The sequence below is a fragment of the Chiloscyllium punctatum genome, chromosome 22 (genome assembly GCF_047496795.1).
Source record: "Chiloscyllium punctatum isolate Juve2018m chromosome 22, sChiPun1.3, whole genome shotgun sequence".
Lineage (NCBI taxonomy): Eukaryota > Metazoa > Chordata > Chondrichthyes > Orectolobiformes > Hemiscylliidae > Chiloscyllium > Chiloscyllium punctatum.
Genome location: NC_092760.1, coordinates 16,638,131 through 16,662,595, shown reverse-complemented (window position 1 = coordinate 16,662,595; position 24,465 = coordinate 16,638,131). Strand labels below are relative to the sequence as shown.

Here is a 24,465-nt window from a genome sequence, read left to right as displayed (position 1 = left end):
ATTCTTCAGGATTCAGGGCAACACATCATTATAGTTGCTGCCAGGATGTGGACTTGAGACAGCAAAGAGGGCTTACGAGGCCTGACTTCAGTAAGATAACTCATAGGCTGGTATTCAGGAAAATGCACACCCTGGAAAGTCCATCCAGACATGGTTTAGAACAGTTAAATTTCTTAGCAACATTTAAATCAGAACCAATCAAAATAAATGCCTGGTTAAATGGTCACCTGGTTCTTATGGAGATTGGTACCAATGCAGCTGTATCAGTGGTTGCAGAATGAATCTTTCACAAGATTCTTTCCAGACTCCAACCTGTACATTTGTGCAAGACCTTGGCCAGACTGAGAGTGTTTGCCAGGGTACAGTTACATAATAAAGGTATGACTTTGATACCAGTCTCTGATAAGAAGCAGTTGGCGCAGTTACCACTGATTGCAGTGAAAGGCTCTTACCTAAACTTGATGGGATGCAAACGATTGAGAAATATTCACCTCAGTTGACTTAACACTTTTTGATTAGAAAATGGCTGCTTGAGTGAAGTCCTAATTAAATACTCAGAGGTTTTTCAGTAAGGTCGAAGGATTATCAAAAGAGCTCAGGCCATCTTACATGTTGACCAGGGAGTAATTCTGCAATCCTGAAAGGCCCACCTAGTGCCATTTGCCTTATGTGCAAAGATAGAGGCAGAAATTAAGAGGTTGGAAAGCAAAGGAAACTTCAAAACTAAACAGTTTGCAGATTGGGCAGCACTGGTCTACTGATTGTGAAGCTTGATGGTTCGGTTCACTCAGAGTCATAGAGATTTACAACATGGAAACAGACCCTTCGGTCTAACCCGTCCATGCCAACCAGATATCCCAACACAGTCTAGTCCCACTTGCCAGGACCTGGCCCATATCCCTCCAAACCCTTCCTATTCATATACCCATCCAAATGCCTTTTAAATGTTGCAATTGTACTAGCCTCCACCACCACCTCTGGCAGCTCATTCCATACATGTACCACCCTCTGTGTGAAAACGTTGCCCCTTAGATCTCTTTTATATCTTTCCCCTCTCACTTTAAAACTATGCCTTCTAGTTCAGGGCTCCCCGACCCCAGGGAAAAGACTTTGTGTATTTATCCTATCCATGCCCCTCATAATTTTGTAAACATCTACAAGGTCACCCCTCAGCCTCTGACACTCCAGGGAAAACAGCCCCAGCCTGTTCAGCCTCTCCCTGTAGCTCAAATCCTCCAACCCTGGCAACATCCTTGTAAATCTTTTCTGAACCCTTTCAAGTTTCACAACATCTTTTCGATAGGAAGGAGACCAGAATTGCACGGAATATTCCAACAGTGACCTAACCAATGTCCTGTACAGCTGCAACATGACCTCCCAACTCCAGTACTCAAGACTCTGACCAATAAAGGAAAACATACCAAACCCTTCTTCACTATCCTAACAACCTGCGACTCCACTTTCAAGGAGCTATGAATCTGCACTCCAAGGTCTTTTTGTTTAGCAACATGCCCTAAAACCTTACTATTAAGTGTATATATCCTGGTAAGATATGCTTTCCCAAAATGCAGCACCTCGCATTTATCTGAATTAAACTCCATCTGCCACTTCTCAGCTCACTGGCCCATATGATCAAGTTCCTGTTGTAATCTGAGATAACCTACTTTGCTGTCCACTACACCTTCAATTTTGGTGTCATCTGCAAATTTACTAACTGTACCTCTTATGCTCACATCCAAATCATTTACATAAATGACAAAAAGTAGAGGACCTAGCACCAATCCTTGCGGCACTCCACTGGTCACAGGCCTCCAGTCTGAAAAACAACCCTCCACTATCACCCTGTCTTCTACCTTTGAGCCAGTTCCGTAACCAAATGGCTAGTTCTCCCTTTATTCCGTGACAACTAACCTTGCTAACCAGTCTCCTCCCATGGGGAATCTTGTTGAATGCCAGACTGAAGTTCGTATCGATCACATCTATCGCTCTGCCCTCATCAATCCTCTTTGTTATTTCTTCAAAAACCTCAATCAAGTTTGTGAGACATGATTTTCCATGCACAAAGCCATGTTGACTATCTCTCATCAGTCCTTGCCTTTCCAAATACATATACATCCTGTCCCTCAGGATTCCCTCCAACAACTTGCCCATCACTGACATCAGGCTCACTGGTCTATAGTTCCCTGGCTTGTCCTTACCACCCTTCTTAAACAGTAGCACCACGTTAGCCAACTTCCAGACTTCCGGCACCTCACCTGTGACTATCGATGATACAAGTATCTCAGCAAGAGGCCCAGCAATCACTTCCCTAGCTTTCCACAGAGTTAGTTCTTGGGTACCTGATCAGGTCCTGGGGATTTATCCACTTTTATGCGTTTCAAGACATCCAGCACTTCCTTCTCTGTAATGTGGACATTTTTTAGATGTCACCATCTATTTCCCAAATTCTATATTGTCCATATCCTTTTCCACAGTAAACACTGATGCAAAATACTCATTTCGTATCTCCCCCATTTTCTGAGGCTCCACACAAAGGCTGCCTTGCTGATCTTTGAGGAGCCCTATACTCTCCCTAGTTAGCCTTTTGTCCTTAATGTATTTGTAAAAACCCTTTGAATTCTCCTTAATTCTATTTGCCAAAGCTATCTCATGTCCCCTTTCTGCCCTCCCGATTTCCCTCTTAAGTATACTCCTTTTATAATCTCCTAAGGATTTACTCAATCTATCCTGTCTATATCTGACATATGCTTCCTTCTTCTTCTTAACCAAACCCTCAATTTCTTTCGTCATCCAGCATTCTCTATACCTACCAGCCTTTCCTTTCACCCTAACAGGAACATACTTTCTCTGGATTCTCGTTATCTCATTTCTGAAGGCTTCCCATTTTCTAGCCGTCCCTTTACCTGTGAATATCTGCCCCCAATCAGCTTTTGAAAGTTCTTGCCTAATACTGTAAAAATTGGCCTTTCTTCAATTTAGAACTTCAACTTTCAGATCTGGTCTATCTTTTTTCATCACCATTTTAAATCTAATGGATTTATGGTCACTAGCCCCAAAGTGCTCCCCCACTGACACCTCAGTCACCTGCCCTGCCTTATTTCCCAAGAGCAGGTCACGTTTTGCACCTTCTCTAGTAGGTACATCCACATACTGAATCAAAACATTTTCTTGTACACACTTAACAAATTTCTCTCCATCTAAACCCTTAACATTATGGCAGTCCCAGTCTGTATTTGGAAAGTTAAAATCCCCTATCATACTCTATTATTCTTACAGATAGCTGAGATCTCCTTACAAATTTGCTTCTCAATTTCCCTCTGACTATTAGAGGGTCTATAATACAATCCCAATAAGGTGATTATCCCTTTTGTTATTTCTCAGTTCCACCCAAACAACTTCCCGGGATCTACGTCCAGGAATATCCTCCCTCAGTGCAGCTGTAATGCTATCCCTTATCAAAAACGCAACTCCCCCTCCTCTCTTGCCTCCCTTTCTATCATTCCTGTAGCATTTGTATCCTGGAACATTAAGCTGCCAGTCCCGACTATCCCTGAGCCATGTTTCTGTAATTGCTATGATATCCCAGTCCCATGTTCCTAACCATGCCCCGAGTTCATCTGCCTTCCCTGTTAGGCCCCTTGCATTGAAATAAATGCAGTTTAATTTATTTGTCCTACCTTGTCCCTGTCTGCCCTGACTGTTTGACTCACTTCTGTTCTCAACTGTACCAGTCTCAGATTGATCTTTTTCCTCACTATCTCCCTGGGCCCCCCACCCCCCCAACCTTATTCATTCAAATCCTCCTGAGCAGGTCTAACAAAGCTCTCTTCAAGTATATTAGTTCCCTTCCAATTTAGGTGCAATTTGTCCTTCTTGTTCAGGTTACTTCTACCCAAAAATAGATTCCAATGATCCAAAAATGTGACTCCTTCTCCCATACACCAGCTCCTCAGCCATGCATTCATCTGCTCTATCCTCTTATTCCTGCCCTCACTAACTTGTAGCACCAGGAGTAATCCAGATATTACTACTCTCAAGGACCTCCTTTTTAAATTCCTGCCTAACTCTCCGTAATTTCCCTTCAGACTCTCAATCTTTTCCCTTCCTATGTCATTGGTTCCAATGTGGACAATGACCTCTTACTGGCCCCTCTCCCACTTGAGAACATTCTGCACCTTCTCTGAGACATCCTTGATCCTGGCACCAGGGAAACAACATGCCATTCTGATTTTTCGCTGCCGGCCACAGAAATGTCTGCCTGTACATCGGACTAGACAGTCCCTGAACTCAACTGATCTTTTGGAACCCAAAGTACCCCTCGTTGCATTAGAGCCAGTTTCAATAGCAGAAACTTGCTATGTTCCCCTGTGAATCAATCACCCCCTACATTTTCCAAAACAGCATACTTGTTTGAGATGGGGATAGCCACAGAAGACTCCTGCACTAACTGCCTACCTCTCTTACCTTTCCTAGAGTTAACCATCTATGTGACTGTATCTGAGACTTCTCCCCTTCCAATAACTGCCATCCATCACATACCATTGTTGTTGCAAATTCCTCATTGCCTCTGTCTCTCCAACATCGATCTGATAGGACTTGCAATCAACAGCATTTATTGTAGATATAATACGCAGTAACCCTTAAACTCTCTTTAAACTCTCACATCTGACAAGAAGCGCAAATCACTCTACTCTACATTTTTGCTCCTTCACAATCTACAGACCCAGAAAATAACACAGTTTTATTCCTCTACAAAACACTGCCCCAGGTTAAATTAATAGTTATGTCTTCTGATTAAACTTAAAATATAAGCCATATCTCAAAAAGCATATAAGTCAAGAAAGAACCCACTCTGCACACTACTGCAGACTTTCTGTAGACCACACTTAAAACAATTCACTTATCTGTGTCTGTGCTGTGACTTCACCCACACAGTTCCTCCAAGATCAGTTGTGAATTTCACTGTATGTTAATTTTCACAGACGCACTCTGATGTTCAGTGATACATGAATTCAAACAGCAAAGGCAATAACTGTGCAGGTTCACTGTGGTGTCAAATTCTTTCTCTCTCTCTCTCCGACACTGACCTCAACATGTGCTTCCTTTGTTTGTTCTTCTCCCTTTTACAACTGCTGTTGTTTTGATTTTTTTTCGAAAGTTCCAAAATAATGAAACAACATATAAAACTGTAATTGCTGTTCGTGGAATTCAAGGAAATCACCTCCAACATCTAAAATACCTCAAAAAAGGAGCAACTGTTACAGCCAGAAATTTTTCCAATCCTCCATCTTGGATTACCCAAAATCGTTCAGCTTTTCTGGAGATTTTAAGCAAACAGTAAACTGCTTCTCACAGCTGGATAAATACCCAATCCAGAGGACTTGTATGTAAAATTGGGGGGGTATTGAGGGTTTGTCCTTCACAAAGCTGGGCATGAGCCATGTATACTTGAAATTGCCACTAGATGAGGAATCCAACAGTATGCCATCAGCCTGTGCCCTTCTCTAGGAGACAATGCAAAGGTCATTTTATAAGATCTGCTCTGGGTTGCCATTTACCTGGATGGCATGTTAATAACAGGAAAAACCAATTAAAAGAACTTGGAAAACTTGGACATCATGCTTTAACATTTGTCCCAGGTAGGCATACGCCTTTGAAGGGAAACTTATGTGCTCTAGGAACCCCAAGTGACCTATGTGGGCTACTGAGTTGACAAGACTGGGTTACACCTATTGGAATATAAAGTGAGGGTGATCAAAGGTGCCCCAGCTCCCACATTTGTACTGGAACTTAGATCTTTCTTTGGGTTGGCAAATTATTACGATAAATTCAAATATAATCTGGTCTGCGTTTGGCATTCTTACTTCTGCTATTCTAAAAGGCCCATCTTGGAATTAGTCATGTAGCCTGTAAGCAAGTGAAACAGCATTAATGTAATCTAAGGTGTTTGCCCATTACCATTCCGAGCAAGAGGCGATGCTTACGTATGATGCCTCCCCATAACGGAATTGGGATAGTGTTGGCTCACCGGTGCTCCAACGGAGAGGTACATCCCTTAGCATATGCTCCCCAGACTTTGGCTGATGCTGAATGCAAATACACCCAGATAAAGAAGGAAGATTTGGCGATCATCTTTGGTGTGAGAAAGTTCCACCACACCATTACAGACAGATATTTGTAATAGTAATGGTCCACAAAGTCCTGTTAGGGCTACTTAAAGAAGACAAGGCTGTACTGCCCATAGCTTCTGGTCAAATTCAGCTATGGTCCCTTATTCTCAGTGCGTAGAATTACAGTTGGAACACCCTAGTTGGAACACCAGCTAGGAAAACATTGTGGTAAATGTGAATGCCTTGAAGCACCTCCAAGTCGCAGGGTATGAAGTTCAACATCATAAAAGTGGCGCTGCGTCGGTATGAGGCAAGGTCAAGGTGAGGTCAGGCCCTGGGAAATATTCGGTTAGGTGAGGTGGGGTCCTGGAGTAAAACATTTCTGGCCCCTCAGAACAGCCAGAAAGACTGTCATAAATCTGGGGTTTTCAACCTCTGTCTAGTGTCTGGTGTCAAAGAAACTTCAGATTCTGAGATGAATGTAATCTTGATACCAATAAGAGGAGGCATTTCTCCTGAGATGCTCCGGGTACAAGATGCTACAATCATGTACACATCAGATGCTACATGCCAGCCATGTCCACGTCAGAGTTGAGGAACTGGATCTGGGATGAAAATATCCTCAGAGAATCTACAAGAGAAAGTATAGGCCTGCATTTAGAGGGGGAGGAATGTTGTGATTGGAATAAGATTGGCCAAGTGGATCTCGTTGAATATGATGTCCCTAATTGGGGCTGTTAACCTGGGCCAATCATCGAGCTCTGGCTGTCAGATATAAACGGGAGTCTGTACTTTTGTATGTAACAGTATTGTCTAATGTACAATGTCATTGTCGCTGTCTTTTGTATGTGGAACTGGGATTTGGGGTTTGTCCTCATCTCCCTGTAAACTGGTTAAACGGTAGGATTTGGGGCCTGGTTTTGTTGTTCCTCTCCCTTGTAAAATTGCTGTTGTGTACAGCTGTAAATGTTAACTGTTTTTTATAAACTGTCTCGTAACTGTTTAATAAAATTTAAAAAAAATAAAATAAACGGGAGTCCCCTTTTTGATTTTCTTAAAAACCTCCTCCTCTGCGTTTGGTTGCACTTCAGTCCTGATCTTCGGGCACCCGGTACAGAGGAGGGAGGGCAGGTCCGAAGACCTCCTCGTGGGTCTGCTCCTGGGCCTGGTCAAACTGGCCATCAACAGGTCCAGGCAGCGGGCCGTGGAGGGGGTTGTTACGGCCGACTGCCTGCCCCTCTTCCGGGGTTACGTTAGAGCCCGGGTGTCCTTGGAGAAGGAGCACGCGGTGTCCACCGACACCCTGGAGTCGTTCAGCGAGAGGTGGGCTCCGCAGGGAGTGGAGTGCATTATTTCCTCCTCCAACTCTATTTTGATTTAGTCCCTACCCTCCCCTTCACTGTTTTGCTCACACAGCATTGCCCTGTGGTTTGAAGGGCAGTGCTTGTCACTGGCCACTCGGGTATTTTTCATATCTTCCTGGTGGTGGCAATTGAATAAAGATTCGTGCACTTTGTGTCTTTTCACTGTGTCTCACACCTGCACACACACACCATGGGTGCTGGGGAAAAAATAAGCACTACCGCACTTAGGCGGTAGTGTGGGGGTTAAATTTTTAAAAAAAAGAAAAAAGAAAAAAAAAAGAAAAAATATAAACAAAAAGAGAAACAAGGGATTCCCCTTTGATGTGAACGGCAGTGCTTGTCACTAGCCACTCGGGTGTTTTCCTATCTTCCTGGTGGTGGAAATTGAATAAAGATTCATGCACTTTGTGTCCTTAAAAAGAGAAAAAAAAGAAAAAAGAAAGAAAAAAAAAGAAAAAAAAACAAAAAAAAACAAAAAAAAATAAACGGGAGTCCCCTTTTTGATTTTCTTAAAAACCTCCTCCTCTGCGTTTAGTTGCACTTCAGTCCCACACTCCTGATCTTCGGGCACCCGGTACGGAGGAGGGAGGGCAGGTCCGAAGACCTCCTCGTGGGTCTGCTCCTGGGCCTGGTCAAACTGGCCATCAACAGGTCCAGGCAGCGGGCCGTGGAGGGGGTCGTTAGGGCCGACTGCCTGCCCCTCTTCCGGGGTTACGTTAGAGCCCGGGTGTCCTTGGAGAAGGAGCACGCGGTGTCCACCAACATCCTGGAGTCGTTCAGCAAGAGGTGGGTGCCGCAGGGAGTGGAGTGCATTATTTCCTCCTCCAACTCTGTTTTGATTTAGTCCCTACCCTCCCGTTGACTGTTTTGATCACACAGCATTGCCCTTTGATGTAAAGGGCAGTGCTTGTCACTGGCCACTCGGGTGTTTTCCTATCTTCCTGGTGGTGGAAATTGAATAAAGATTCGTGCACTTTGTGTCTTTCACTGTGTCTCACACCTGCACGCACACACCATGGGTGCTGGGGAAAAAAAAATAAGCAGTTAGGCGGTAGTGTGGGGGTTAATAAAAAAAAGAATAAATAAATAAATAAATAAACAGGAGATTATTGCCCTTTGATGTGAAAGGCCACTGCTTGTCACTGGCCACTTGGAAAAAAAAATAAACAGGAGTCTGTCCTCACACTTTTATGGAGAATGGATGTCTAGGTATGTAGTAACCAGGTTATCAATAAGATTAATCTTATACTGAGTGGAACTGTAGGAATCCCAGTACAAATATCATAAACAGGAGTCTCTAGGTGGGTAGACCGTCCTGACCGCTGTCACCCCGGGCAAGTACTGGAGCGGGCTGTCCCAGAGGTGGTCAAAAGGTATGTCTGGGCGGACCGAGAACTGGAAGGGGCATGGGGTGGACCGGGAGCCGGAAGGTGGGTAGGGGCGGGCTGCTTTAGAGTGGTTGGAAGGTGGGAGGGACGGGGGCTTGCTGGGTCTGAATTGTCTGCACCATTTATGTAACTGGATTGTCCTTTTATGTACAAATGTCATTGTCACTGTCTTTTATAAGTGAAACTAGGATTTGAGGTTTGTCCTCATCTCCCTGTAAACTGGTTGAACCGCAGGGTTTGGGGTCTGGCTTTGCTGCTCCTCTCCCTTGTAAAATTGCTGTTGTATACAGCTGTAAATGTTAACTGTTTTTTGTAAACTGTTTTGTAATTTGTTTAATAAAATATTATAAACAGGAGTCTGGCATCACACTTATCATAAACAGGAGTCTCTAGGTGGGTAGGTCATCCTGACTGCTGTCACCCTGGGCGGGTACCGGGGCAGGCTGTCCTAGAGGTGGTTGAAAGGTGTGTCAGGGCAGACCGAGAACTGGAAGGGGCATCGGGTGGACTGAGAGCTGGAAGGTATAGAGGGGCGGGCTGCCTTAGAGTGGTCGGAAGGTGGGAGGGACTGTATTGTCTGCACTTTTGTATGTAACAGTACTGTCTAATGTACAAATGTCATTGTCATTGTCACTGTCTTGTCATATGTGGAACAGGGATTTAAGGTTTGTCCTCATCTCCCTGTAAAATGGTTGAACGGTAAGGTTTGAGGCCTAGCTTTGCTGCTTCTCTCCCTTGTAAAATTGCTGTCTCTTGTTTTTTGTAAACTGTTTTGTAGTTTGTTTAATAACATAAAAAAAATTAACAGGAGTCTGGCATCACACTTACATGGAGAATGGATGTCTAGGAATGTATTCACCAGGTTATCAATAAGATTAATCTTGTACTGAGTGGAACTGTAGGAATCCCAGTACAAATATCATAAACAGGAGTCTCTAGGTGGGTAGGTCATCCTGACTGCTGTCACCCCGGGCGGGTACCGGGGCAGGCTGTCCTAAAGGTGGTTGAAAGGTGTGTCAGGGCAGACTGAGAACTGGAAGGGGCATCGGGTGGACCGAGAGCTGGAAGGTGGGTAGGGGCAGGCTGCCTTAGAGTGGCTGGAAGGTGGGAGGGACGGGGGCTTGCTGGATCTGTATTGTATGCATTGTTTATGTAACTGGATTAGCTTTTTATGTACAAATGTCATTGTCGCTATCTTTTATATGTGGAACTGGGATTTGAGGTTTGTCCTCATCTCCCTGTAAACTGGTTGAACGGTAGGGTTTGGGGACTAGCTTTGCTGCTTCTCTCCCTTGTAAAATTGCTGTTGTATACAGCTGTAAATGTTAAGTGTTTTTTGTAAACTGTAATTATTTCAATAAAATAAAAACATAAGTTGGTTGTCCTTTTCTTCCATTCCCATTACCATTCCAACTCCCATTCCTAGATGTGATGGTACAGAGAACACTGAAAGGAGAATTCACCACAAAGGTATATAGGAAAGCCACACACACAGACCAAGTCCTGAACTATGAAAGCAACCACCCCAACACACACAAAACAAGTTGCATCAAGACACGGTTCAAAAGCGCCACAACCTACTGCAGTACACCAGAACTGCAAAAAGAGGAAGAAGAACACCTCTACAATGTATTCGCCAAAAACGGACACCCCCGCAATTTCATCAACAGATGCCTAAAGGAAAGACAACGGAATGAGGACATGCCACAACCCAAAGGACTAGCCACTTTACCGCACATCAAGAACATTTCTGAACTGACAGCCAGACTACTACGACCACTAGGACTTATAACAGCACACAAACCAACAGCCACTCTCAGACAACAACTCACCAGAAAGAAGGACCCGATAGCCAGCATGAGCAAAACCAACGTAGTATATAAAATCCCATGCAAGGACTGCACAAAACACTACATAGGACAAACAGGAAGACAGCTAACGATCCGCATCCATGAACACCAACTAGCCACGAAACGACACGACCAGCTATTCTTAGTAGCCACACACGCAGATGACAAGCAACATGAGTTTGACCGGGAGAACACTACTATTATAGACAAGCCAAACAGAGAACAGCCAGGGAATTCCTAGAGGCATGGCACTCATCCACGATTCAATCAACAAGCGCATCGACCAGGACCCAATATACCAGCCACTGCAGCGGACAGCTGGAACTGACAACCGGAAGTGGCAGATTCAAACTACTACAAATGCCGGAGCAAAGACCACAGAAGCGCTTCACAGGAGGCTCCCAAGCACTGAGGATGTCACCTAGACAGGGGACGAAACGTCTGCAACACAAATTCCCAGCTCAGCGAACAGAACCAGAACAAAGAGCACCCGAGCTACAAATCCTCGCACAAACTTTGAATTATTTTGTAAACTGTGTATTGTTTAATAAAAAAAATTAACAGGAGTCTCAGAGAATTTTATCACTCTAGGGACTAACTGGTCAGAGTCCATGTACTGTGCACGTTTAAATAAAGGGTGACTTGGTGATGGATACTAGCATCTATGCAATTATTTCAGCTAAAGGACATTTAATTCACTATTTGTTAAACCAGCATTGGTAAGATTGTTTAAAAATGTCAGGATAAGTGCCAAAAAGATTTTAAAAAGGTTGCTCTGAAAGTAAAACTTTAAAATTGCTATATAATCTGATATATGAGGGAGTGCTATATTTGAAGGAAGTAGAAAAATCTAAACTATCAGCAGTTTGAGCGAAAAATTTATTTTTATTGTACAATCCCAATTTTTTTAAAATGGGATAACAGTACAAAACTATTTTGTCAAATTGAAATGGCACAAATACCACAGGGAGAAATGTTTATATTGACCATATTGTTAAAAAGGGCACATAAACCATATACAGAAAGGAGGGGAAAACAATCTTTCTTCCATCTTGAGAGAAAATACAGTATTTATTCATTTTGAAGTGTTTTAATGATTTTCATTTCTTGATTTCTTTGCACAAATAGTAGGATCATTTGAAACACTTTTATGTCTGTTAATGGAAGTCAAAAAACTTCAAAGAAAATTTCTGTAGTGGAGAATAAGCAGGTAGAAGTTAATTTTTCTCTTAAAACAATGAAGCTTCTCAATGAACTACTTTTCATCCCACTATTAGCAATTTACCTTCATTAAATAGTAATTAAAGAAAATAATTACAATATTTAAAGACTTCGCTGAAGAAGACAACATTTAGTAAAATTGAAGTGATGATATAATTTAAAATCAGTGAGCAGCAAATCCAGTTGCATCTACAAAGGCTTGAAAATTCCCCACCAGCTTTCAAGTAAATTGTCTAAGAGAAGTCACAGTAATTAAATACAATGACAACTGAGAAAATAGAAGGACGAGAGATATCACACCACCAAGCAGATTTAAAATCACACATCATTCAGATAGGGAATTAAACTGGATGCTATGAAAGAAACAGATCGTGCAATGCAGAATTGATTCAAGATTACATAAGAAACTCAGAGAAAAACTACTAAACACATACTTTAATTCTGTTAAATCCTGTAGCATATCGTTAAAACAAAAGGATATAAGAAGAGATACCTTTTGTAATATTGTAAGAACATTTGACAATTACATCACATCAGTTATAGATTATAGAATGAAGAGACCAAGACATAATAGAAAAAAACAGTTGCCAAGAAAAACTATTGACATGTTTCTTCAGTTGTCAGAATTTTATGATAATGGTGATTTATAACCTGAACTAATTTGAATCAAAACTATCTTTCAAATTTCTAATATATCTTCAGATATGCTGCAACGCAAAGACGGTCTCATATTGACAAAAGTTATCCAGGTAGCATTGAAAAGTGAAATCCAAAAACAACGTAAGAGATTGATGGGAACTGAAAACCAAACTGATTCAAGATGGTCATTATGAACCTTCCAAGGTACTATAACATCAAACCATCATTGATAAACACAAATGACTAAGTGAGAATTTTATTAAGTTTCATGATGGTAGTTCTCCCTGAGGCCTAGTGAGATTTCTTGTCATATCCTTTCAAACTCCTCATTAATCACCTACCACTCCTTTGGTGCTCCTCTTGTCCAGACTGTAGTGGGAGAAACTCACTACTAACTGAACATCCTAGAACTGTCAGGTTTCGCTGATGCCAGTGCTTTCTTCAAACTGAATGTTGGAATTATGACCAATGACATTTTATGTTTCATAACTGCACCTAGCTCTCATTTTCTGAAATTTGGGGGTCAATTAAGCCTTGTCTAGCTTGTCGTGCCTGATGCAACTGAGCTTTGTCTTGCAAAGAAGAACTTTGTCCTTCTCAATGTCCTTATTCTCCTCTGTAAAAACAACTGCTTCAATTCAATCACTTGCTCAGCATTCAGCATAGTGCTGTGTTGCTACTGTAATTGTGTAGAGCACACAGCATGCTAGATTCACATAGCACATTCAGTCTGGAGTCCTGGCACAACAGTTGCAACTTCAGCAGCTCATTGTCTGCCTTACTCTGGCCCTAGTCAAAGTATGGGTAACGCTGTATCTGCTCTCCGCATCAGATAGTTGTGCACTGGTATCAGAAGCCATGTTTGCAGTGGGTAGCACTTTTCCCTCAGAAATCAGCCTTGTAAGGAACCTGGACTTACAAAGGCACAAGGTATGTGAGAGTGCTCCAGAATGTTGAAGTCATCGTGGCTTCAAGGGTAACTGGGATTGGTTGGGGAGCAGCAGGTTCTAAAGCTCAAATCTTCAATTCTATTGCTGTCAGGACCATAGCCTTTGCAATGCCTAGTGTTTCCAACCATTTCCTGATATCACCTGGAATGAATCGAATAGACCGAAAATTGGTATCGTAATGCTGAGGATCGCTGGAGAATGCCAAGATGGATCATTCACTCGACACTTCTAGCTGAAGATTGCTGGAAAAGCTCCAGCCTTATGTTTTGCACTCATGTGCTGGGCTGTTCCATCATTGAGGATGGGGGATATTTGTGGAGCCTCTCCCTCCAGTGAGTTTTTTAAATTATCCATCACCATTCACAACTGGATGGCAGGACCGCACAGCTTCGATCTGATCTGTTTGGTTTGGGATTGTTTAGCTCTGTCTATGACTTGCTACTTATGTTGTTTGGCATGCAAGTAGTCCTGTTTAGTGGCTTCACCAGGTTGACACCTCATCTTCAGGCATGCCTGGTACTGTTCCTGGCATCACCTTCTGCACTCTCCATTGAACCAGGATTAATCGTCTGGCTTGATGGTAATGATCAAATAGGGGATATGCTAGGGGATGGTGTTACAGATTGTGCTGAAGTTAAATTCTGCTGTTATTGATGGCCCACAGCACCTCATGCATTCCCAGTCTTCAGTTGCTAGATCTGTTCAAAGTCTATCCCATTTAGCATGGTGAAAGTACCACACTACACGAAGATTTGGAGATGCCGGTGTTGGACTGGGGTGTATAAAATTAAAAATCACACAACACCAGGTTACAGTCCAATAGGTTTAACTGGAAGCACACTAGCTTTCAGAGCGACACTCCTTCATCAGGTGATAGTGGAAGGCTCAATCCTAACACACAGAATTTATAGCAAAAATTTACAGTGTGATGTAACTGAAATTATACATTGAAAAATTGATTGTCTGTTAAGCCTTTCATCTGTTAGAATACAGTGATAGTTTCACTTCTTTCATGTGTAAATCACAAAACCTTTTTTTTAAAAAGTTGCAATCTCGGGTTAGCTGTTAACAATGGTGATAGCTAGACAATATGTTGAAGGTGTTGGTCCCCTGTGTTCTCTGTCTATGCCATGATGTTTAGATTGATTCTAATCTAAAAAGTGAGATAACGGAGTTTTACATAAATTCATGCAGTTTTTGAGCTCAGAGTTCTACATGAATGCCTGCAGTTTTAGAGCAAAGTACAATGTAACCCTGCAAGTACAAATTCACCCCACAAAATATATGTGTGCATGTGGGTCTTTGTCTGACATCAAACTTAGAGTCCTCAACCGTTCATTAGAAGGTATTTTTGCGATTTAAAAAAATAAATTCTATGAAGTCCATAGTGATAATTTTAAACCTGCTTTGAAATCTTAAAATCGCTCATGACTGAATTTGCTCATCTGTTGCAAGTCATGGAAGAATCTGGCCTAGATAACTGCCTGCACATGGTCACTGGAAGAGAGCATGGGAATTAGCCCCTGAAAGCCAATAGACAAATGACAATTATATTGCTCAATCCAAGATTTACAAATTAAATTATTTGCATCCATCAAATGGATGGATGATGAATGCATTATTTATAAACAATAATCTCAGACTCACCTGCCATACTGCATGATTGAGCCATAATCATATGTCATGTTCAGATTATTTGTATTTAGGAGATTAAAATTAAATTTTAATCCTGTAAAAATACCATTGCCAGAATTAATTTAATTAAAACTTTTTCTGCATTGATCCATAAACGTCAACCTAGAAAACTACAGTAACTGACAAAAGATGGAAGAAGACTAGTGTGCTCTCCCCCATTGGCAAATTTGGTGGTTCTGGGCTTTCATTGAAATGGCAGGTTGGTCGTTGAGAACTGACTGCCCCCCCCACCAAGCCCTGTCCCCATATTTTTGCCTCCACCAAGACCATGGAGGGAAGGCTCTTGTATAACTTTTCTGACCAGTTCAGCCCCTCAAGTGGGCAATCAACTGGGGAGATGGAGGTATAGTGGAATTCTCATTGGACTGGTAACTAGAAGCTAATGCACAGGGGTCAAAGGTTTAAAGCAGCTTATTGAATTTGAGTTACTAAATAAAAACATTCAGATTTGAAAATTACTTCCAGTAATTGCGCTAAGAAACAACCATTGATGTTGTAAAAACCTATCTAGTTTGCTATGTTAAGACTTGTCCCTTAGAACAGTTGCCCAATTCTTATGGTTCCAGATGGAATACCTCCCCTGAGTGAGGAGGGGTGAACACGATTTCCCTGGTTATTCACTTGGCTCTTTGATTTCTAAAAGAATTCCTTCACTTATGGATAATCTTCTCCCAGACTCAAATGAATATATATTACAAAAGGAGCCAAATTGACCACACTTGCTTGAGGCAATAAACAGACTGAATTCATTCATTACAACACGAAAAAATAGTAACGGAATACATATATGTGTGTGTATAATTCAGTCCCAAAATGTAAGAGTTTAAAATGAAATATTCAGATCAGTCTCTGAATTGTTGGTTAAGAGTGGATAGTTGGACAATGTAACTTTTGCAGTTTACATTACCAGTAGCATTAATCTTGGTAGTTGAAACTTTGATTTTAAGATTCTTGGCTATGTAGGTTGTTTGGAATTCTTTTGTCCCAATGCCTTTCAGCAGTGGCTGATTGGCAACACTCAGAGTGAGAAAGGGTCTTTTCCCTTCCAGTGATTTTTTAAAGGTTGTTCTCAAAACTATGATCCTCACAGAACCCCAGTCCACACACTAATTGGAGGTTTGGGCATAAGTACATGAGACGAGGGTTGAACTGAGTTACCTTATTATTGAATAAGGTAAACTGCAAATCTGACTGTTTTTTTCGAACCATCAAAGTCATAGTCTGAGATCATTCTAAGAGATTGTAGTTCAGGTCAGATTACAGTTTGCAGTGCATTTTCTTCCTTTGAAGTTTCTTTGACACCTCATCAGATGTGACATTCTGGAACATTTCTCCACATGTATATACTATATTTTCAGCCAACTACTGGCTGCAAGTCTTTTATCTTAAAAAAATACACTGTATTTAAAGGTCAATATGTCCATAGATGATCTGGGGTTAAGATCCAAGATCATGACAACCAATGTTCTTTCGAGAAGCAAATCTGTTGTCCTCACTTGGTCTCATCCACAGATGACTCCAGACCTACAGAAATGTGGATGTCTCTTAAGCGTCCTCTGAAATCCTTGACACTGTTGCCATCTGGAGCTCCACAACCAAAAGCTTCAAATTGGGATTTTGCTCTTGCCACAAAACCAAATTGATTCTTAGTAAAGTCAGAAATGTCACTTTTAAATAAAGAGTGCAATAGGAACACCCCATGATCATCTATGCATTAATGTGTATTGAAAACTTAAATTAAACTAGAATCTCTTAGTCACCCTCCATATTAAAATAATTTTTTTTTCACTTATAGAATGTCAGCATCACTGGTTGGGCTTGCACTTATTACCTATCCCTAGTTGCCCTTGAAAAGGTGATGGTGTGTTGCTTGCTTGAACTGCTGCAGCCCATTCGGCGTAGGTGCACCCACAATGTCATTCGGGAAGGAGTTCCAGGATTCTGACCCAGTGAGACTGAAGGAACAATAATATCTTTCCAAGTCAAGGTGTGAATGGCATGAAGGGGAACTTGCAGGTGATGCCCTTGTCCATCTACATGGTAGTCACCGGGAGTTTGGGAGGTGCTGTCTAAGAAACTATGGTGAATTTCTATGTGCATCTTGTACATGGTACATACTGCTGCTATTGAGCACTGGTGGTAGAGGGAGTGAGCGTTTGTGGATGTGATGGAAACGAAGCGGACCATTATGCCTGAATGGTGTCTAGTTTCTTGTGGGCTTCTGGAGTTGCACTTTCCCAGGCAAGTTGGGAATATTCTGCCACACTCCTGACTTGTGCCTAGTGGATGATGGACAACCTTTGGAGAGTCAATAAGTCAGTTACTCACTGCACTATTCCTAGATCTCACCTGCTGTTACAGCCAAAATACTTCTGTGTCCAATTCAGTTTCTGGTCAATGGTAATACCCAGGATGTTGATAGTGGTGACAGTTAGATTATCTCTTGCTGGAAATGGTCATTGCCTGGGACTTATGCGTCACAAATGTTACTTGTTGTTTGTCATCCCAAACCTGGATGTTGTTGTGTTCTTAATGGATTTGGGATAGCACTGCTTCAATATCTGAGAGTCTCAAATCATGCTGAACATTAGAAGTCATCAGCGAACATCCCCTTATGATGGTGGGAAAATCACTAATGAAGCTGCAGAAGATAGCTGGGCCAAGGACACTACTCTGACACTTGATTTTATCAGGAAAGACATGATATAATATAAAAATACTGTTCATCTGCCCTTTAAATCTGAACTCCCTATAAACCAGGATGGCATCAAGGCTAAAACTCCCCATTATCTCCTGGCTTCACAAATTGATTTCTCATTAATCAGTGCAAATTTATTAAGTCCAGAGGAAAAACAGAGGAAAAGAACAGCCAAAAACAAAAGAACACCAGAATTGAACAAATCAGGAGTAACTCAAAAGAAACTTAACATACATAAAATTATTAATAACATTTCAGTCATGATTAAATGTTCAACATACTTACTTGGTGAAATATTTTCCCATAAAATCTTGATATATTTATCACGATCACTTCGGCATTGCTCATGCTGAAAACCAATTGCATGTAGAAATTCATGTGTTATCACACCAAAATGCAGACAGTGGGGTATTTTCAGTGATAATAGCCTTGCATTATTTCTATACCCTACACTTGAAAAGCACCTAAGAAAATGAAGAGTTAATGAAACAAACGAATTTTCCTATATGAGAAATTAAAGCATTAGTGAATTAATTGCTAAAATCCAGAGAAAAAAAACCATGAAGCACACACACCAATTCTTTAACCTTGCACTCTACTCAAACATAGAATAGTTCATTCAGCTCACTTCAATATACCAATTAGTACAGCAAAGTGATTCTCATTGAGGTTTGTATTTGTGAACTAATCTTCACTATGTCTTCTTTTTCCTATGGACCTCAAATGTACATCATGAACCCTAACCCTCAGAGGAAAACTCTCAGGGTAACTTCTATATCTCCTGAGAACATATCCTTATATCATCTATTAATTATAGGAACCAATGAATAAACTGGTACATCCGGTTGGCAGCAGGTGTTTCACAGCACAATTAGCAGTGCTTAGAACCAACCTCCTTTCATACAGAGTGCAGTTAGGATAGCTCCTATAGTAAACATCTAAGTTTTTTAAATTCAGTAATGTTGTCTGACTATCAATGTAAAAGGCAGTATTTGTTGACCATCACAAACTGTTGCATACCATGTTGTGAAGGCACCTCCAGGGATGAAAGTGACTGAAGACAAAAAGGTATTTTTTGTGACAATAAATCATGTAATAAAGCACTTAATGGTTTGTATTGAATAGAAATGTTCCCAGGCCACTTCAAAGAGGTAGAAATATTAGCTTTCCCTTCAATGAACCTTAAGACTATGACCAATATATTTGTGTCAAGTACAAAAGTAATCTCAACATTTCAGCATTCAGCAAAGCTTGTGAATGTAACATTGGATGAATTTCACATTAATGACAAAACTTTACCTTGCTAGAATATTTTCCTGTAAAATGAAGCAAAAGACTATAACGCTCCCTTACAAATTATTTTTACTGTACTGTATTTGGACTCACCACCACCTTTCCAAGGCTATTTTACCAATGATGCTCATACCCAACAAAGGAAAATGAAATGAAAAAAACATGAAAATTAATATTCTAAGTTGTAGATTTTTTGAGTATTTTAATTTGGGGAGTTAATTTGAAAATGGAGGAAAATAGATTCTGGTTTTCAGTTTTTTGAAAGTGACATTTTTAGCAAAGTTCAGAAAGTCACTAGAGGAGCAAACAAAAATCTTTGCAGGTCTTGAATGACAGCTATGACATGAAATTTGGGAGAATCATGTGATGAGTCAAGCAATGTTTTCCTCGAAATCAGGACCAAAAAGTCACATCTTCCAACTAAAGTTTGGATGCCAGGTGAAATTTACTTCAGTGATGGCATGAGACCTATTAGAGGGGGATTAACACTTATTATAGTCCTTATTATCACTTAATCTTATCTCTTAAAATGCAATCTTCTATCCTACCACCCACCAGAGAGGAACTAGATGCTGAGAACTCTCAAAAAGAAAGTCAAAGTGGGTAACTGATGACTCTATTTCATAGCTTCCTCTTCTGAACCTCTAACTTTGATACTGGCAACTGCATCTCAGTGCATGCTCAATGGTCAGCAACTGTATGCACCACACATCCATATAAGACTTGTACCATCTTCTCTGCATCCTCATGTCTAATCTTCAATCCACTTACAGTATGCTTCTGCACTTCAATACTGCACTTCAGATTACCTGCAAGTGGCAGAGATGCTCCAGCAGTATTAAATTTTTCCAAGATTATTGCTATGGTGACTAAACTGGAGAGAACATTGCATGGCAGAGGGATAAAAACAGAAATAATTAAGGTACTCGCATAGCATTTGGGTTCAGAGGAAATAAAGAGCAGTCTGAATACTTCAAGTAGTCAGAAACAAGTGATATTATGTTAAAATTGAAACAGCTGGAGCATAAGAAGATATGGAGCTGGAATTCTAAACAGCAAATAAAAATAAGGAGAGAATCGGTTAAAATTGTTTTCAACATCCTGGCTGGCTGCTACCAGTATGCAGACATGAGACACCTAGAGTCCCTGTAGACCTAAATTGAGTAAAACGCATGGGCTGATATCCAGGATATCCTGAACCAATGTTCTAGGGGTTCTTTTGCTAATTCTATTGGCGAGGGTTTAAACTACTTTGGTGGGGGCTGGGAATCAAACAAAGTTAGTGAACAGTAAACAGGTATGATTCGGATATGGCGGTATTGGACTGGGGTGTACAAAGTTAAAAATCACACAACACCAGGTTATAGTCCAAGAGGTTTAATTGGAAGCACACTAGCTTTCGGAGCGACGCTCCTTCATCAGGTGATTGTCCTGATCACCTGATGAAGGAGCACGCTCTGAAAGCCAGTGTGCTTCCTATTAAACCTGTTGGACTATAACCTGGTGTTGTGTGATTTTTAACTTAGTAAACAGGTAGTAACTAAAAACTGTAAGGAACTAGATAATGAAGTCAGTGTGACTAAGGGGAAGAATAGGCAGAGAGCACATGATGAACGCAAAGGGACAGGAGGTCTGAGGTGCATTGGTTTTAATGCAAGAAGTGTAGGTAAGGCAGATGAGCTTAGGACTTGGATTAGTAAATAGGAGTATGATATTGCTATGACTGAAACTTGGTTGAGGGAAGGGCAAGATTGGAAACTCTATATCCCAGGACATAGATACTTCAGGTGGGATAGAGAGGGAGGTAAAAGGGGTAGATGAGTTGCATTACTGGTCAGAGGATATTACAGCTGTGCTGAAGGAGGGTACTATGGAGGACTCGAGCCGTGAGGTAATATGGGTAGAGCTCAGAAATAGGAAGGGTGCAGCAACAATGTTGGGGCTGTACCACCGGCCTCCCAACAGTGAGTGTAAGATAGAGGTACAAAAATGTAAACTGATTATGGAAAGATGTAGGAGCAACAGAGTGGTAATGATGGAAGGTTTTAATTTTCCCAATATTGACTGGGATTTGCTTAGTGTTTAGAGGTTTAGATAGAGCAGAATTTGTAAGGTTTTATAGAAGAGTATGTAAATAGTCCAACTCAGGAAGGGGACATATTGGACTTGGCATTGGAGAATGAGTTTCAGAAGGAGATTACTTTGGGAATAGTGATCACAATTCTGCAAGTTTTAGGATACTCATGGACAAAGATGAGAGTGGTCTTAAAGGAAGAATGCTAAATTGAGAGAAGGCCAAACTATACCAAAATCAACAGCAATTGGGGAATGTGGATTGGGAGCAGCTGATTCTGGGTAAATCCACACTTGTTATGTAGGAGGTTTTTAAAGAGAGGTTGATTAGAGTGCAGGACAGACATGTCCCTGTGAAAATGAGGGATAGAAATGGCAAGATTAGAGAACCATGGATGACAGGTGAAATTAACTAAGAGGGAAAAGGAAGCATATATAAGGTCTAGGTGACTGAGAACAAATGAAACTTTGGAAGAATATTGTGAAAGTAGGACCAATCAAACGAGGAACTAAAAGCGGTCATAAAATATCCTTAGCAAACAGGATTAAGAAAAATTCCAAAGCCTTTTATTTGGATATAAGGAGCAAGAGGGTAACTAGAGAAAGCATTGGCCGACTCAACGACAAAGGAGGAAAGTTACCCTCACAGTTAGTTGTGGAGTCAGAGAAAATGGGCAAGACTCTTAATGAATACGTTGTCAGTATTTGAGAATTGACCAGTTGTGTTCCGTAGGGATCTGTACTAGGGCCACTGCTTGTGAAATACATGATCTAGAGGAAGGTGTAGGTGGTCTGATTAGCACATTTGCCAATGACACTAAGATTGATGGAGTAGCAGATAGCCTGAGGATACTGTCAGAGAATGCAGAACCTAGATTGGAGATCTGGGCGGAGAAATAAGTGGCAGATGGAGTTCAATCTGGGCAAATGAAAAGTGATGTATTTTGAAAGAGCTGATTTGAGCGTGAACTATACGGTAAATGGAAAAGCCCTGGGGAAAACTGTACAGAGATCCATTGTGCACTGAAGGTGGCAACGCAGGTTGATAGGGTGGTCAAGAAGGCATACTACATGCTTTCATACTACATCATCGGATAGGGTATTGAGTACAAGAGTTAGCAGGTAATGTTAGTTGTAGAGGACTTTGATTCAGCCACATTTGGAATACTGTGTACAGTTCTGGTCACGACATTACCAGAAGGATGTGGTTGCTTTGGAAAGGGTGCAGAGAAGTTCACTCGGATGTCTGGTATGGAGCATGCTAGCTATGAAGAGGTTGAGTAGATTAGGACTGTTTTTGTTAGAAAGATGGAGATTGAAGGGGTGACCTGATTGAGGTCTACAAAATCATGAGAAGTAGACAGGGTGAATAGCAAGAAGCTTTTTCCCAGAGTAGGGGGCTCAATTACTAAGTGTCATGAGATCAAGGTGAGTGGTGAAAAGTTTAAGGGAAAAGTGTGGAAAGTTCTTTACGCAGACGGTAGTGGATATCTGGTAAGCATTGCCACTGGAGGTGGTAGAGGCATTCATGATAGCCTCAGTTAAGACACAGACACAGGCGCACACACACACACACACACCCTCTCTCATTCACAAGCTCTCTCTCATACGTTCACACAAAGACTCTCACACTCACATATGCGCCCTCTCAGACTTATAGCCTTTTACACTCACACACACACTCTCTCACAGATAATCATACCCCTCTCCCCACCGCACACCCACCCACATTCACACATATAAGTTTGGGAGGTGAATTTGTACTTGCAGAGCTACATTTTATTTTGCTCAAAAACTGCATAAATCCATGTATGATTCTGTAAATCCCTTTCATAGATTAGAATCAGTCTGAACATTGAGGCACAGACAGCCTCACACAGGGCATCTCACACCTTCAATGCATTATCTGGGCCAACATGGCACCTACTGTTGAAGTTCACTTGAGAATGTTAGTTGTAGAGGACTTTGATTCAGCCACATTTGGAATACTGTCTACAGTTCTGGTCACTACATTACCAGAAGGATGTGGATGCTTTGGAAAGGGTGCAGAGGAGGTTCTGGAATTTACATATGAAAGGACTGAAACCAACATGTCCATTCTAAAAGATGACAGACTTAACAAACAAACCAGGTCTTTTTAATATATAATTTCAGTTACATCACACTGTAAACTTTTGCTATAAATTTTGTGTCCTATGATGTTATACACCTGATGAAGGCGCAGCGCTCTGAAAGCTAGTGCTTCCAAATAAACCTGTTGGTCTATCACCTGGTATTGTGTGATTTTTAACTTTGTACATCCCAGTCCAACATTGGCATCTCCAAGTCATTTTAGATGTACCTAGACAGAAACATGAACAGGCAGGGAGAAGAGGGTTACAGATCATTGGAAAATCCAGATAGAGGATCTGGACTGGTGCAGGCTTGGAGGCCGAAGGGCCTGAAACTGTGCTGTAATGTTCTTTGGTCTTCCTTTGAAAATCCACCTCCATCTGGCTTGGAACAGTTAAATGGTCAGCGGTTCTAATGGAAATCAATACCAACACGATTGTGTCATTGATTGTCGGACTAGTTTTAGCAAAATTTGCTCTGGACCCAAGCCCTCAAGTTTGTGCAAGACTTTGGCAAGGCTGAGAACCAACACCAGGGAACCTCTACAGATTGAGAGTACAACTTCGGTTCTAGTCTCATTTGATAAGCAGCTGGTTGAGTTACCAGTGATGTCGTGAAAGGCTCAGGTCCAAGCTTGAGGGGGCAAAATTGATTGAGAAATTCACCTAGATTGGCTCAGTATTTTTCAAAGAGACAATGGCTGCCTGAGTGGAGTCCTAACTAATTCCTGGAAATCTTCCAAGAAGGTCAAGGCACTACCAAAGGAGCCAAGGTTGACCAGGAAGCAGTTCCATGATTTTGCGAGACCTGCCCAATGCAATTTGCCTTGTAGGCAAAAGTAGATACAAAAATCAGATGGCTGGAAAATGAAGGAATCCGCAAATCAGTCCAACTTGTGGAACAGTCAGCACTGGTCATACTGCATTTTTTCGAAGCCCAGTGGATTGATTTGCCTTTGATTTCAAATAAATCAAAATAGAGAACACACACCGGATCATCAACGCCACATTCACAGGAATCCGATTCACTAGAGAGGATGAAGAGGACAAACAACTCCCATTCCTAGACGTGA

General features: G+C 41.4%; 1 protein-coding gene across 1 annotated transcript in view; it reads right to left on the bottom strand.

Moving 5' to 3' along the window:
* Window positions 1-24,465, bottom strand: part of LOC140493868 (high choriolytic enzyme 1-like) — a 76,301-nt gene that overhangs the window by 40,195 nt on the left and 11,641 nt on the right. The window contains exons 3-4 of the mRNA XM_072592861.1: window positions 18,201-18,379; window positions 15,170-15,251 (exon numbers count right to left, since the gene is read on the bottom strand). Of these exons, the coding sequence (XP_072448962.1) occupies window positions 15,170-15,251; window positions 18,201-18,379 (261 nt within the window). The remainder of the gene's footprint in view (window positions 1-15,169; window positions 15,252-18,200; window positions 18,380-24,465) is intronic.